Consider the following 16,995-nt stretch of genomic DNA (forward strand, 5'->3'; position numbering starts at 1 on the left):
AGAAAGAGTCCTTGGTAAAAGGTTCGTGTTAAAGTGATTTATTAGGAAGTGTTCCCAGGAAAAACAGTAGGGGAATGTGGAGTGGGACTAGGAATTGAAGGAGGTAATACACTTTTTAACATACCCCTTCCACACACTGACAAAGGTTCAATTTTTCATCTTCTCTGATTCCACAGGCACTATCTGTTATTTTAGCTTTGAAAATAGCTAGTGCCTTAAATCACACAGTAGATTCCCTAGATAGCTGGGAGAGTAGTTTTCAGTGGATTTTTTCTGATTTCCTCTGTGCCCAAAGCAAGAAACAGCGTGAGGATTAGTACCAGTGAATGAGACAAAAAACACAAGACCAAAAAGGTTTCTAAAATGCATATGTTGGCAGCGTAAAAACACTAGCTTGTCTTTCAAACAACTGTCAGACTCCCAAACCTCTCCTGCCTACTTTTTGCCTTTCCAAATCCGATTACTCCATCAATAAAAGGAATTATTTTAATCTTAGTAGTTTGCATATATGGTGTGGTTGGCCTGGTCACATTCCAATCTAGATAATTATATCTGCTCTTCCTCAAACCCCCTGTTGCTTATATTCCAAGTGGCATTCTTCTTTCCTTTTTAATCAACTGCGCCTAGGCACCACTGTGAGGTAGTAAACAGCTACAGGGAGCTACCCTGGAGATGGTTGCACATCCTTGGTAGGTGTGCTCATCCCAGTATAATTTGTCTATCAACTTATTCAATTTTTTTTTTTTCTTTTTGCGGTACGCGGGCCTCCCACTGCTGTGGCCTCTCCCGTTGCGGAGCACAGGCTCCATACGCGCAGGCTCAGCGGCCATGGCTCACGGGCCCAGCCGCTCCGCGGCATATGGGATCTTCCCAGACTGGGGCACGAACCCGTGTCCCCTGCATCGGCAGGCAGACTCTCAACCACTGCGCCACCAGGGAAGCCCAACTTATTCAATTTTTAAAGCACTTGGCATCCTTCAGGAAGAAAAACCTAGAGAAGGGAAAATCCTATTATTACTCCTATAACCTCAGTAGATTTGAAGCGCTGCTCTAATTAGAATGGAGACAACACCAGCAATTAAAACGTGATAGACCTGGGCAGAGAGGATGATTTATGTAAAGGAGTTTCTCAATAGCAAGTATTTCATTGATAACCTATAATAAAAGTAGCCTTAAGTTTCAGAGTGCCAAGGTATCATACCTCCATGCAATATTAAGCCTTTCTAAGTTACACAAGAGGGGCATTGAGATATAACCAAATATCTCCAACAGTTTACTTAAAAGAAAATGTGTATCAGTATAAAATCAAAATCGTCTTGCTTTTTGTGAAGAAAACTTCACGGTAAGTGGAAAGAACAGAGTTTAGTTAAACTTATTTCAGAGGAAACTTATTCTGATTGGTCTCCATTAACAGCCACTCTTTAGACAAGTCCCTTACCTTACAAATAACTCAATGTCCCACCTTACAAATAATTCAGTGTCCCATCTTCTAAGGAAAAACATCACCATATTCTCTTGTAATTTTCTGGTTTATGTTTGTGCCCTATTCCTGCTCCCACAGTACTTTAGGGACCTAAAATAAATTCAGTAAACTTGGTTGACAGAGCGAAGATAAAATATTTGAGTTTCAGAAAAGAATATTTAACTTCAGAAGAAAGGTGCTTAAATTTACTTCTAACACAAATCACTGTAGGGGAAGAAAATAAAGTTCCTTTTCTATTTGTAGCAAGGGAAATGGTGGGGAAATAATTTCAGAAGCACCATATTTACTGTTGTTAGAGAAATTGTACATGCTCTTCTGACAGTTCCTGGTAGTTATGGCCTCCCTGGGATCCTAAGGAAGCCTGGAGAAGACAGAAGCCAGCTGGCTCACAGACCCTTAGAACTCATATGCCTTTTTGGTACCCATTAGTGTTATGGGAGCAAGGACTCTGAAGTCTGTATCCAGACCAACGGTGTAATCATTTCCCCAAACGTAAGAACTTTTCTGTTTTATGTGTATCTCTCCAATCACCACCCAATTTGCCCCTCTCCCCAGTATGACCAGTATCCCATAACAAATAATAGGGCCGTTTATGGGGAAATGGAAAGAAGGCAAGTTTACATTATTCTTTGGGGGATCCCTCTCATGCCCTTTGCTTCTGATACACAACACTGCTAGAGGCATCTGGGTTTTGCCAACTCTTTGTACCCAAGTTTCACAAATATTTGTTTCTTCGCTGATCCATAGCCTAATTCCAAGACAAAATGCTTCTAAGTGGGGTCCTCCTTTTTCCTTGGAGAAGGTAGAGATGATGTTAGAAAAGGCTCTGAGCCAAGAAAGTAAAAGGGAGTCAAGAAAGGCCAAAGGCATATTTCAGAAACTTCCCTTCCTTAATTTGGTTACAACATAGTACCCCATAATTATAGTTGAGTATAAAGACTCACCTACAGTTATTTCTAGTTTGTGAATGAGGAAACCAAGACTCATAAAAGTTAAGTAACTTGCTCAAGTTCACCCAACTGGCAAGTGTTGGCATCAGGACGAAACCCAGATTTCTCTGACTCCAGTTGGAATGCCCTGCCCAAATTCTGGGCTGCAAATAACCTATCAGGATGTAACTTTATTATAAAATGAGTTTTGCTGGTGCAGACTGCATTTCATTAGAAGCCAAAGCAGATAAAATGTTTTATCACATGGGTCATAAGGGAGTGGGTAACACAAAGCCTTCCAGGATTCACTCTGTGAAACCTGATTGTTCACCACCTTGTAATATGTCTGAGAGAGGAAATCCTCTCTGACTCCCTGTTCACCTTCGTCTTCTTATAATTTCTAAAATATGCCCATGTTACCTGTAATCTGTATATATTAACCATAATTATTTATTTATTTTTAAAAATAAATTTAGTCTTCCCTCCTTTTCTTTGTCTATAAATACATGCAAGTTACCCTCTCCATGTCTTGGTAGGCTTTGGTGGACCATGTTGAGCCAATATGCATGCTCAGACATTTAGGGGTGGGCATGAGGTTATGGTTATTTCAGGCAATCAAATTGTTGTCATTATAAAATGGAAGGCTTAATGACTCCATTTCTAGGCCAACCCTCATACTCTACATATGAGGAAAGAAAGGCCCACAAGGTTAATGACTTGTCCCAATGCCAGTGATGATTAGTGACAAATCCAGACCCAAGACTCTCAGTTCTGAATCTTCAATTCTGATTATTTTATGATTAACCAGTTCTCTGTGTAACATGTTCCCAAATTATTCTTTGTTTAAACGATATGTGTAAAAGTAAATTTAAGCAGGTAATAGCATTTTGATGGCATGAATAATTGATTTCTTTTCAATCCCCAGAATTTACCTCAGTGCCTAGCACAGAGCAAACACTCATGTTTGTTGGGGAAACAAATGATCAAGTAGTTTTTTAAATAAAGCAAGCTCTTCTTCAAACAGTTAAAAATTAGAGTAAGCTTTTCTTAGAACGTCTTTTAAAAAATATTTCCTTTACAAAGTTATTTTATGAATGCTTAACTGAAAATAAAATGGTTTCACCTTAATAAGACACTATATTTCAGATTCAGCTACAATGATTGCATTAAGAAGGTTCTTTATTTACAGATACTTGGTGATGATAAAAATCTTGAGTAAACTTTGTTAGACTTCTTTATCTATGGCAAAATCTGTAATTTTCCCAATGTTAAAAGGAACCCAAGTTTATTCTAAAATCAAAGAACAAACAGAAGTTCAAGTGGGTTGCAAACTTGGCAAAAACATGTCCTTCTAAGAAAAAAAGAATTCAGCCTCAAAATCTGTTACTGCTGTGCATCTTCTGGTTTTCCTTTTGTAAGAGCAAAGACCAGAAAAAAGAATGATAACATCACATAAAGCAATGGAATATACTCTGTATGACAAAAGATATTAAAATTGCTTGTTTGAAATTAAGCCAGATATATAATTCCTTTTGAAAAGTCAATTTGAAATACGCCACCTTGTGACCACAATCACGCTTTAAGTTTGGGTGTGTAACCTCGTTCTGAGCACTACCATTAATCATACTTCAATTGCCATCACTTATCTAGCGCTACTAGGTAGAAATAAGTTTTTCTAATATACTTGTGTTTGCATTTCACTATTTATAGATCCGTGATTATATTTCTCATTTGTTATCATGCTTCCCTTTGCTATCATGAATATCACAAAACTGCATACAACATCTTCACTTGATTTTTTTCCCCTGTAGTAGGTATTCAGGATTTCTCTTCTGAATAGTTTTTAGCATTTGAATCCAAATAGTTTACAAATGTCAGTGAAACCATGCTTTAAAGAGGAGCCAGTGCTGCTGGAGCCCCAGATAAAAGGACTTAGTTTTTAAAGTGTACAAAGACTCTGTTATAAGGCTATTTTACTCTTTGTAAGGGCTACCAACATCCTCAGAGCTCATTCTCAGAACATTTGACTGAATTTCTGCCGAGAGACACAATCTTATTCACCATTGTATCCCCTGAATCTAGAACACTGCCTAACTCACAGTAAGCACTCAATAGATAAATATTTCTGGAAATGAATAAATAAATATAGCAAGCTTTTTTCTAGACGGTGGCTAGTCATCAGCTTTAAAATTATTTTATTTCATTGCTTAGGAGGCATGTCTTATAAAATATGTGTTTCTAAAACATATGTTGAAAAAGATCTTCTGGGGTATTCTTTATTGCTATCAAATTAAATTAAAAGGCACTTTTAGCATTTTTCTTTACCATCTATTTTACCCATAATCTGTGCCTTGTCAACTAGACAAGTTCCTCAAAGCCTGGTCTGTGTCTTTCAGGTCTCTCCATTATTCATCCAATGCCTGGCACAGAGTAGCCAATCAGTAATATAATTGTCAAGTAAATGAATGAGAATATATAAAATAATTTTTACCAGAATTTAAAATGTTTTTGAAGTAGTAAAAAAACATTGGTAGTGCAAAAAAAAGAGTGACATGAAAGACATTCTTTAGAGAAAAATCAAAATGAACAAGGCAAAGAGGTGAAAGGGATTAAATATGACAGATATGGAGGACGGGGTTTCAATCCTCTGTCCATCTTTCCAACAAGCTTCAGTGGGTTAAGGTCCCTAAAAACCCAAACCTCCTTTTTTTTTAAAGAAAAAAAAATGAGATAAATTAGGATTAAAATTTAAAGATACTGGGAATTCCCTGGCTTCCCAGTGGTTAGGGCTCTGTGCTCTCACTGCCGAGGGCCCAGGTTTGATCCCTGGTCAGGGAACTAAGATCGCACACACAGTATGGCAAGATAAATATATAAATAATTTTTTTTAAATTTTAAATAAAAAGATACAATGCTATGAGAATACTAGGTTAGCCATGGCAAAGCATTTTTAGTTATCTGGGTGACTGTCCTGGATGTTTCACTCAGACAGAAAAGCAATAGCATATTCAAAAAAGTTTAACTGAAGAGAGGTTTGAAAAGGAACTATTTACTGAGGTGGGCTGAATTCAAGGAACCAATAAGAGATAGGGAAGCACCCCTAGGCTAGGAAGAGCAGAAAGCCATTACCACTCCTAGGTCTGAAAAAACAGTGGGAAAGAATCATGTTACTGGAGCCTGGTAAAAGTAGAAGCTTTAGAAGGAAAACACTTTACCTGGGGATCTCACTGTAAAGGAGTGCAGCTATTTTCAAATAGTACCCTGAAGGAAGTGGTGGTAAGTAAGTACTCAGTGTTAGGGCAAAAAATGACTGGAGTAGCGGCAGTGAAAGTAAGGAAGGGCAAATGGAGACTAACCAACACACAAGTGGCTTCCCTAAGAGTTTCCCCTTTGCCCCCAATGCAGCCACCAGTCCTACATCTGTCCCCTAGAATGTAGGTAGATGAAAATCATAAGCCTGATTCTTGATGAAAATTTTAGTTCTCCAGCTTGGTGTCTCCAAACTTTTTTTCCTTTTTCATCCTAGATTATTACATTTTTAAGAATTGTATTTTTAATAAACAGTTTTTACTTATAATTGTAAGAAAAATAGATCCAGTTTGGATACTTAAATTGTTACTTTTGATGAAGTAGGCTACCATGTAAATGGACTGTTGCCTCTTGCTGTCTGAGCAGTTGGCATAATCAGCTGCCCATCAGCTGGTTAAGTCAAGCAAGGATAATGTTGCTCCCAGACAGCTTCGCAAGAGAAAAAACATTTGGACCAGTGGTCTTCAAAACTATGGTAGTTGAATCAGTACAGAAATTAAAAGCTTCAAAGAAATTGGTATCACAAAATTTGTAATCCACCTATTGTCTCAAATGGTCATGGTGACGTTCATTTAGCCCTGGAAACTTCTATTCTCCTATTTTCAAATATGAGATAAGCACCGGTTCCAAATGAAAATTTTTCATTACATTCTTCCCGAACGATGAATGCAGGTTTACAATTCAAAATTGGCTCTGTGCCCCTTCTTTTTTTCTCAAGAATATCTAATAAATAAGTATCTATATACACTATATGCTTATGAATTACCAGAGGAAAAAAGGAACCTAAGAAAATATAGTCCACCTGGCAAAAGAATAATCATTGAAAATTAATCATATTAATGATACTAACAAATATTGAGTGCCAGGCACTAGGCTAAGTGTTTTACATTATCTCCTTTAATCCTCGATTAAGTCTCTGAGATAGCTATTTATGATGCAGTTCGAAATCAGGTCAGCTTAAATGTGAAGTTATGGTCTTTATTAATACAACAAGAATAGCAAATAGATTATAACTTATGTCCCAATTCTCATTGATTAGTATTAGCCTTTAGTAATGTTGAACTGATAAATATTCTGAGGCTGAATCCCAGCTCAGCAGAAAAGACCAGCATGGACTATTAGTGATGCCTATTTTAAAAAAAAGAGAGAAGATTTGCATCAAGTATGCCATATGCTTACTACATCAATCACAATTATAAAAGTAGATAACAGGGCCTCCCTGGTGGCGCAAGTGGTTGAGAGTCCGCCTGCCGATGCAGGGGATACGGGTTCGTGCCCCGGTCTGGGAGGATCCCATATGCCGCGGAGCGGCTGGGCCCGTGAGCCATGGCCGCTGAGCCTGCGCGTCCGGAGCCTGCGCGTCCGGAGCCTGTGCTCCGCAACGGGGGAGGCCACAACAGTGAGAGGCCCGCATACCGCAAAAAAAAAAAAAAAAAACAAATGTAAGGGGCTTCCCTGGTGGCGCAGTGGTTGAGAGTCCGCCTGCTGATGCAGGGGACACGGGTTCGTGCCCCGGTCCGGGAGGATCCCACATGCCGCGGAGCAGTTGGGCCCGTGAGCCATGGCCGCTGAGCCTGTGCGTCCGGAGCCTGTGCTCCGCAATGGGAGAGGCCACAACAGTGAGAGGCCCGCGTACCACAAAAAAAAAAAAAAAAAAAAAAAAGTAGATAACATAAAATTATGAACAATAAGACCAAGATCATATTTTATGAAAATGGTTATAGATATAATAAATGGATCTAACAAAGGAAAAGACTCAAAGGTCATTAAAATAAATTAATGACATTTAAAATAAAGAATCACAGAAAAGTTAAAAGAAAAATGAATGGGCAAAAATATACCAAAAAGTATGCTAAAGTAAACAAAAAGAAAACAGGAATTCCAACATTATTATTATTAGACAGAGTAGAATTCAAGGAAAAAAAAGTACATACAAAAATTTATGCAATAAAGCCAAAGCTATGACAAGAGGCAGAAACTTAGTCTTTGTTCTTTTTAGAGAGTGTAGAATGAAAATAAATGATTTATTTGACTGACAACATTAGAAAATAAGTAAGAAAAAGAAAGTATTTCCATTAATTCAAGAAGTAGGAATCCAAAAATGTCAATAACTATTGTAGAAATTAAAAGTTGTCAAAGAATTTCATCTTTTAAGATGCACCATGATCAGTGGTTTTATGGCTGAGCACTTAAAAAAGTTTAAGGACGGGCTTCCCTGGTGGCGCAGTGGTTGAGAGTCTGCCTGCTAATGCAGGGAACATGGGTTCGAGCCCTGGTCTGGGAGGATCCTACATGCCGTGGAGCAACTGGGCCCGTGAGCCACAGCTGCTGAGCCTGCACGTCTGGAGCCTGTGCTCCACAACTAGAGAAAGCCCTTGCACAGAAACGAAGACCCAACACAGCAAAAATAAATTAATTAATTAGTAAACTCCTACCCCCAACATCTTCTTAAAAAAAAAAAAAGAAAAAAGTTTAAGGACGTGATACTACCTAAGCTCCCTACACTGCTTGAGAGCATAGGGAAAAAAAAAAAAAAGAAACCTATCTAGTTACTTTTTTATACAAGTGGCACAATCATTATATCAAAATCTGAAAAAGAAATTCATGTGCTTACAAATACACACATATGAACACACGAATTATAAGGAATTTTTGATAGAGAAAAATTCACAATATATTATGTGAAAAGAAGCAGAATATATACTGTGTATGTTAGGATGATTATTTTATAAAACATACATATACATGTACACAAAGAAAATGTACTGGATTGAAGTATATATTATAGTAACTTTCCTGTATGGTTAGATTATATGTAATTTTTATTTTCTTTTTTTATGTTTTTTCACTTTCCAAATTTTTTTCACTGCTATGTATTACTTCTATAATGCTAAAAAATAACTAATGGTATTAAGCCAAAAAGAAGCTGATTTTAGAGAAGCAGCTATTTTTTTTGTAATGATGAAGGAAGATTATTCTGACTAAAGAACAAAGGAGAAATTGCTAAACCTGGAGCAATAAACAAAAAACAAAAAAAAAAAAAAAAAAGAGGGAGGAGGTGAGGGAGAGGGAGGGGAGTAGGAGGAAAAAGGAAAAAAGTAAGGATTCCCAGGTTGTAAGAAAGAGATTGAAACAAAAATGTCAGCAGGGTGCTAATGGAAGTTATCAAATCCTTATGTAGAAATCTTTATGGGATAGAAACTCCTCTGCTGCCAGCCTGCTGGCATAAAAGGAAAAATTAAATCTCTTCAGCTGTACCTGCCACAATCACGAATATTGTCAGCCTTTCTTGAGTTCTAGAATTCAGTCAAGATAAAATATAAGCTGTGTGAGGCCAGGTACTTTTGTTGCTGTGTCCGTGGAGTTTCTGGAGCAGTGCAGGGCCCTGCAGGGCCAGTGAACATGTGTTAAATGGAAGAAGGGGGGTTTGCAGTAGAGCACGCTGCCCGGCTCTGTCTCATGGCCTGTTCTCTTCAGAATATTAGCTGTGACTTGGCCCACAGCAAGAATGTGTTTCAAAGCCATAGATAACACAAATAGCTTTCAGAATGAAGGTCAAAATCATCCTTGACTGGATGAAAACGTGGTCCCAAACTAGCTAGGTCAATTTTGTGAGAATACAAAATAGAGACTGATCTCAGTACAACCCAACACTGCAAACACAGCTTCTGACTAGACTAAACTCAGGCTGTGTGTACAGAAGAGAAATATCGAGAAGAAGGAAAAAGGCAGTCCTGCTCTACTCCATGCTGGTCAGACCATGGCTCAATCACGGAATCTAACTCTGGGCGCCCAGTTTTACAGCAAACATTATTAAGTAAGTGCTTATTCCAAAATACAAAACACAAATGGCCTGGAGACCCCACCCTCTGAGGGCTGATTTAAGGAGATCTGGGGAGATTTAAGGTGAGGAGAAAAGGCCTGGAGAGTACAAGAGAGCTGTTCGGAGGAAAATGGGTTTGACACGTCCAGTATTACTCCACGGAGTGAACTATGAGCAACAGATGGAAAGTGCTAAAGTAGATTTGGCTCAATATAAAAAGACATTTTCTAAAAGGTATGATACCCTCTGAGTACACAAGAGTAGGTCTCTGTCACCACAAGTGGGCAAGCACCAGCTAGATGACCATCTATAAGGAATGTTCTGGAAGGTACTCCTGCACTGGATGGTAGGATGCACCATGCAGGCTTCCAACATGGGGGACTGACAGGCCCATAGAGGGGGGGTGTTTGTTCTACAAATGAATTTTTTTTTTTTTTTTTTGCGGTACGCCTCTCACTGTTGTGGCCTCTCCCGTTGCAGAACACAGGCTCCGGACGCGCAGGCTCAGCGGCCATGGCTCACGGGCCCAGCCGCTCCGCGGCATGTGGGATCTTCCCGGACCGGGGCACGAACCCGTGTCCCCTGCATCGGCAGGCGGACTCTCAACCACTGCGCCACCAGGGAAGCCCTACAAATGAATTTTTTTTAAATGCCTTTGGGGGAACACACACTCTGGAGTCCAAACTATTCACACGGCTCCCTTCACATATCTATGCGACCTGCCCAGCTCCTAAAGGCATTCGAGTTTGCATAATCTGTAATGTACAGTCCAATTCAAAGATAATTTGCCCCTGAGATGTAACTTCACCACGGAGCTGTCACAGAATTTTCTGCCATTGGAGGATGGAAGAGAGAACTTGGCAAAGAGGTAGAGTAGAATAGCTCAGGGAAGATGGGAACCCCAAACAGCCTAAGGTTGAACCATTTCTTTTGTTCTGCACAACTCCAGCATACATCACATCCTTAAAGGTTCCTTTTCTTTTTCTCCCTCCCCTCATTTGTTTCAATTCCACAGGCTTTCTTTTTTTTTCCTGAGCCTCTAGGAACTCAGACTACATTAAGTAAAAACTTTCCACTTAGGATTCAGAGCTTTTATCACTAACTCAGCTCAGAAAAGTAACCCTTCAGGTTGACTTCTCTTTTAACTGCTTTAAGCCATTCCAGAGACTCTTGTCAGGGCCCTGACTCCTCTGTGCTGTGGTTGGTGTAATGCTGCCACCTGGTGACTGTTTGGACAAAGTGCCTGCAGCATCACTCTCCTCCCAGGCAGAAATGCTTCACACCCGTGAGATGGTGAAGCAAACCTTCCCGGGGCAGGGTCTACCTAATTGGGAGGGTAAAATCTTAACTCTGTGAGGACAGTCCTGTGCTGGAAAAGGTAATTTCTAGTAAATATTAATATTAATAATGACACTCATTATGATATTTAATAACATTAGTAATGATTGAATTCTGATAATATATTAAGATGATGTTCTGCAGTAAAAATGTATATATAATTACATCATCTTTTCCATGTACCTAAATTCTTCACGTATATATTATTGGATATTATCCTCATCAGCATATTTTTTCTTTTCCCATGAGGAAACAGACTCAGAGAGTGTAAGTGGCATGCCCAAGACCACACAACTAGTAAGTAGGAGAATCAGAATCTTAACCCAGTAGACTTGGCTCCAGATTTTCTAGATGACTCAGCTATGGGAGCAAACTGGATCTTAGTAGCATACATTATAGAGAGATTAACCCCCCGAGCTACGGGATTGTAGCATACATTATAGAGAGATTAACCCCCCGAGCTACGGGATTGGCAGAATGGGGGAATCATCAGTCTAAGGGGCATGACAAACTCACGAGGGGATTCGTGGTGGTTTGGTACAGGATCCACCCAGTAGGCAAGGGTTTGAATAATAAGATATAGCTAGGGGAAAGGGACTGGTAGGGGTAAGGGATAAGGTAGGGGTAAGTCAAGACCCCAGTCTAGTGGAGTAAGGAAGAGCTATGGCTCCTTGTCCATATTAAGTGCGTAGGGAAAATCCTATTGGAGGTGATGAGGCTTCTGAAGTCCTACCTGTCTTGGCCTCGACAGTTTCAGGAACTGGGTTGGGTTGGCCTGGGGGTGCAGGTACTAAGTCCCTTACTCTTGCCAGAGGCCATATCATCTTCCCCTAAGTCATGCCAACCTTCATATTACATATTAGGTGTGAGGGTGTGGGAGTGCTAAATGATGCACATTTGTATTTGTCTATTTGCTTAATCATCTATCATAGCCATCCTGGACTAGGCAATTTCTCATCCTTTGTATCATGTAATTACTACAACCCTAAGAGAATGGTTAGAATTTGTCCCCCAAATTGTGGGACTTCCCTGGTGGCACAGTGATTAAGAATCCGCCCACCAATGCAGGGGACACAGATTCGAGCCCTGGTCTGGGAAGGTCCCACATACCACGGAGCAACTAAGCCCATGTGCCACAACTGCTGAGCCTGAGCTCTAGAGCCCGTGCTCCGAAACAAGAGAAGCCACCACAATAAGTCTGTGCACCGCAAAGAAAAGTAGCCCCTGCTCACCACAACTAGAGGAAGCCTGCGCACAGCAACGAAGACCCAATGCAGCCCCAAATTAATTAATTAATTAATTAATTAAAAAAGAATTTGCAAACCCAATTTTGAGTTTATTATTGAGTTGTCAAAAAGGTGGTTTATAGGCAGGAAAGATTTTTAGCCTCCTGAAGAAACAAAACCATCTGTAAATTGGACCACATTTTCTTGGTGACTTGCTCAAAACGATTCAGATGCATGTATTTGGCTTCTAAAACACAAGATAAATAAGGCTCCACTCCTGAGAGAAATATGCCCAATTCCACCATTTGATCTCACCATCAAAGAGAAGTTTTCATAATCTGGTTTCTTCACAAATTCACTTAAATGAGGTTCAGAGGTTATTTTTGTTTATTTTTGGTTTTTTGTGCTTTACAAAGTACAGTTAACTAAAGGTAACAGTCATAATATAACTATATCCCTTTTAGAGGAAATCACTCTCTCTACTTTTTAGGGATCCTTTATGCTTGTGGTTGTTTATTTTCATTTGGACCAGATTGACTTGAACCTACCAGCATACGAATAAATGGGCTTTAACCGATAATTTTGTTCTAGCGCTCTAATGTATAATTTCATTCCAGAGTTATAAAAAAGGGAATAGCAACCATTTTATATGAAGCTTATATTCCAGAATAGTAATTGCTTAGACATTATCTGGAAATTTTAAAGAATAATGATGTACTGCGAGTCCTTCACAGCTTGTGGCACAAATCTTGCACCAAAACAAATATAGAAAAAGTGAGAGGTTGCAAAGTCTGTTTTGTCCATCTTCAGCAAGTTTCAACCCTTCTGTTGAATCTTTGGGTCTCCTAATGTTTACATAGCATGGTGGAAGGGGAACATAACATTCTGTCCATTGCAATACATATACACAGATATATAAATTGTGGTGTTTATTGTTTTTTTAGTGTGGCATATGCATTTCCTTCTGGATTTTCTTCCCCTTAGTGAAGATGCATCTCACAATCAGATTGTTATTTAGTTTTAAGAGATGTTAATTCCCCTTACTTTGTTTCATGTTTTACTCCTTGTAACAGGAAACCAGTGACTCAGTTTTACATGGACCCTCTGATAACAGAAAAAAATCCTTGAAATTCCCTTATTCATTTATACTTCCACACAGTGGACATCTACTGAGGATCTGTAGTGTGTCAGACACAGAGAGTGTTTGACCCCAGTCCTGCTGGCGGTCTCTTTTCACTTTACTGACCCCAGGCCTCTTTATCTTTCTGCAGGTGCCATGGCGACAGAGCAAACAGCTGCCAGGCTGACAGCAGCGGGTTCCTGGAGGAACCACCACCCCTGCAGGTAGAGGGCCCCTTGAGGATCAGAATAGGAACAGAAGGAAAGATAAGATGAAAGTGCGTCACCACAGTTGGAAAGTGCAACCAATGCTTAGAAGACACGCCATAGGCACCCAAGAGATGGGGAACAATGGAGTCACAGTGGACAAGTACAGAAAGCTCAGTGTTTGTTTCCTTTTTATTTTCTTTTGATTTTTCTAAAGAAGGAGACTGAGTCTCGTAGAAAGAAGGTTCCAGGTAAAGTACTAAACTTACACAAACCTGAGTTTGTAACCCTTGTCTCCTGATTCCTAAGTCAATGATAATGATAAGAAAAAAGGAAAACACAGCATTTCTTAAACCTAGTACCTCCCCCACCTTTCTGACCCATTTGCCTTTATTCCCATTTCTCCCACAGATACCCTGCTTGTCAAGCTACCAGAGTCCTGCTGAGAATGGATATAGAAAGCCAAGGAATCAGAGCCACAGCTTAGAGTCATCCCAGGACTGTCAGCAAGAGTCACAGGAGTCTGATTCCAGGAGCATAGTGAGGACATCTTTTTCAAATCAAGACTGGAGTGTCTTGGAAGAAAAAGCCTCAACCTCTGTGGTAGAGAAAGAGTCTCAGTTTGAGGCCATGGACGGGCCCTCAGAGCTGTTGACCCAAGATCTGGCCCTTGATAAGATCACCCCTGGGGGAGAACCCCCAAGGAAAAACAGCCATCTGTGGCAGCATCTGCCTGTGCCCCAGACTGAATATGAGGCCACTGTAGGCACGGTTACCTCCAAATATGATTGCCCTCTGGGTCTTATGATGATGCACATCACAGAAGTGAAGGATGGGTTCCTGAGGCCTGAGCGAGCTGGGGCAGTATATGTACAAAGCCACCACTGTGAGTCTCAGAGATCACCTGGAAATTGATCGTGCTCAAGACAAGTCCTTTCATGTTGACTCGGAGGCCCCAAGAGGAATAGAAGGTGGTAAACTCTGTCCTGATATTAACAACGCCTTCCTGATGCAAAAAAAGTGTCCCACAGCACGTCCCCAAGCCCAGTGAAGCCATGCCCTATACAGGAGACCTTGTCCAAACATCTGGAAAGTCCATTCCCCATCTAGATTAAGTGGCTGGCGATACTCCCCAAGTGAGGCCAAGGTGTAGTGCTTTGGGTCAAATACCACCTAGGGCAGAATCTGAGATGGGAAACCTTCCTCCAGATGCTAACGTAAATGCTGTTAGCTCCAAGTCTGTGACAATCCAGATGTTCTCCAAACTGGCATCAGCTGCTCAGAGTGCTGTGGTCTTGGGAATGGATTCTAGAGAAGCAACTTTAGAATGCACTACGTGTGACCCTGTTACCACAGCAGAACCAGGACTGGGAACAGAAGCAAGACAGTTCAATGATGTTTCTGTTCAGACTTAACACACGTGAGCCTAGGCCCTGGCATTGCTGTTCAGCTCCAAGTAACAAGGCCCAGCCCCTCACCAAATCTGTCTCTGCAGACACATGTTTCCCTGGTATCTACCCAGGGGGCACCTGCCAAGATGTGCCTGCCCACTGTGGTGGCTGCTGTCACCACCATCTCCCCTGCCACGTGGCAAGGCAAAGCCCCAGCTTTGTGTCTTCAGCCTGTAGGCACTGCTCATGCTCACATAACCATCTGGAAGCCCAGTTCATGAAGACTTTGAAAGTCCTTCAGAATACCACAGTGAGGGAGCTGTATTCTGTCAGTGTTTACCTCTGCAAAGATGGGGAAGCAGGGCTTCCCTGGTGGCACAGTGGTTAAGAGTCCGCCTGCTGATGCAGGGGACATGGGTTCGTGCCCCGGTCCGGGAGGATCCCACATGCCACGGAGCAGCTAGGCCTGTGAGCCGTGGCCGCTGAGCCTGCGCGTCCGCGGTGGGAGAGGCCACAACAGTGAGAGGCCCGCGTACCACAAAAAAAAAAAAAACTTTTAAAAACAACAACAACAAAGAAAAGATGGGGAAGCAGACACAGCAACAATAAATACCTCAGGGATAAAGTTCAGCCTTCCCTTCCAAATGTGAGCTCTCGGGACATACCTTTCCATTTCAAATCATGACTAATATTTGTAGACTGCTTTATTATTTACAATATATTCTTACAAATTTCTTCTTATTTGATACTTCCAATCACCTTATGAAGGAAGGAAGGCAAATTTTATTATCCACCCCCATTTTACAGAGGGGTATAGAACAGTACATTCATATATAAGGTTCTAAGCATCAATGCATCTGTACCTCCTCTTCAGTTCAGTCTAACTGAAAATTCTGTCTGATATTCACTTAGCTGTATAATATTGCACAAGCCATTTCATCTCTCTGAGCCTAGTTCCTGTTTTGTAAAATAGGGAGACTATTCATGTCATCGATGCAGGATCGTTTTCAGATTAAATGAGAGAAAACTTGTGAGGCACTCAGCACACTCAGACACTCAGCACAGTGCCTGGCACATAGAAAGCCCTAGAAAATGCTAATTGTGTGGTTACCAATTTTTGTTACTATTTTATTGTTGTTCAGGTCTTAAATATAGAACTTCTCATGTCAAATAGAGGAACTTTTGGTCTTCCTTTGCTAAGCTTGTTTAAAAGTGAACATTGAGGGCTTCCCTGGTGGCGCAGTGGTTGAGAGTCCACCTGCCAATGCGGGGGATGCGGGTTTGTGCCCCAGTCCGGGAGGATCCCACATGCTACGGAGCGGCTGGGCCCGTGAGCCATGGCCGCTGAGCCTGCGCGTCCAGAGCCTGTGCTCCGCAACGGGAGAGGCCACAACAGTGAGAGGCCCGCCTACCGCAAAAAAAAAAAAAAAAGTGAATATTGAGGTTACTGAGGGCTGAAGGACCCACAACGCTGTTCAGCTCCTGGTAAATCGACAAGCATTTAGTGAGTCCTTCCAATGAACCCCCTTCAGCAATTCTCAAGGTCAGAAATAATCTAGTCTATCAAGGCTAGCCACTGATTTAAAAACTTAAGAGTATCAAACATGAAACTACGTGTATAGGCAGGGTGGGAAAACAAGGTAGCACATATAACGTAGGACTGTAGCTGTTCAAAGGAGAATGAAGGGCAGCTGTAATTTCCTGGGTGCCTACTATTTGGTGCCTTCTGTGTTACCTTCCCATTCTGTTAATTCCACAAATATTTACTGAGTGCTATACCAAGCACTTTATTTATGCTGTGCAAATAACCCCCATTTTCCTCCATGCCATAAATGTGCCAAGTCCTCCCTCTTTTACAGATGAGGAAGCAAGAACTGAGAGAGTTTAATTTTCCAACTTCCCACAACTCCTAAGTCCAGAGTCACATTCAAGCTTAGCTGACACCAAATTCTTGGACTATCCACTCCAAAGATGTGTCCAACTTTAAAATATCTAAATCTATGTAAGTGTAATAGTAACATGAGAAAGTGACTATTTGAAAGATAAGGCAAATTACTACATGGCCCTTCAAGATATAGAAATCTATACAAATGTAATATAAATATAGAAAGTGATTATATGAAAGATAAAATAAGGGTTGAACTAGTAAAAGAAGGTATTGAGATCAATT

At 40.7% G+C, this 16,995-nt stretch overlaps 1 protein-coding gene across 1 annotated transcript in view; it reads left to right on the plus strand.

Moving 5' to 3' along the window:
• ITPRID1 (ITPR interacting domain containing 1) overlaps positions 1–15,516 on the plus strand; it is a 94,095-nt gene extending 78,579 nt beyond the window's left edge. Inside the window, 5 exon segments of the mRNA XM_060108298.1 lie at positions 13,395–13,452; positions 13,846–14,346; positions 14,348–14,446; positions 14,448–14,845; positions 14,880–15,516. Coding sequence (XP_059964281.1) covers positions 13,395–13,452; positions 13,846–14,346; positions 14,348–14,446; positions 14,448–14,845; positions 14,880–15,213 — 1,390 coding nt within the window. The 3' untranslated portion in view covers positions 15,214–15,516.
• Positions 15,517–16,995: the final 1,479 nt, after the last annotated feature.

This window comes from Mesoplodon densirostris, chromosome 9 (genome assembly GCF_025265405.1).
Source record: "Mesoplodon densirostris isolate mMesDen1 chromosome 9, mMesDen1 primary haplotype, whole genome shotgun sequence".
Lineage (NCBI taxonomy): Eukaryota > Metazoa > Chordata > Mammalia > Artiodactyla > Ziphiidae > Mesoplodon > Mesoplodon densirostris.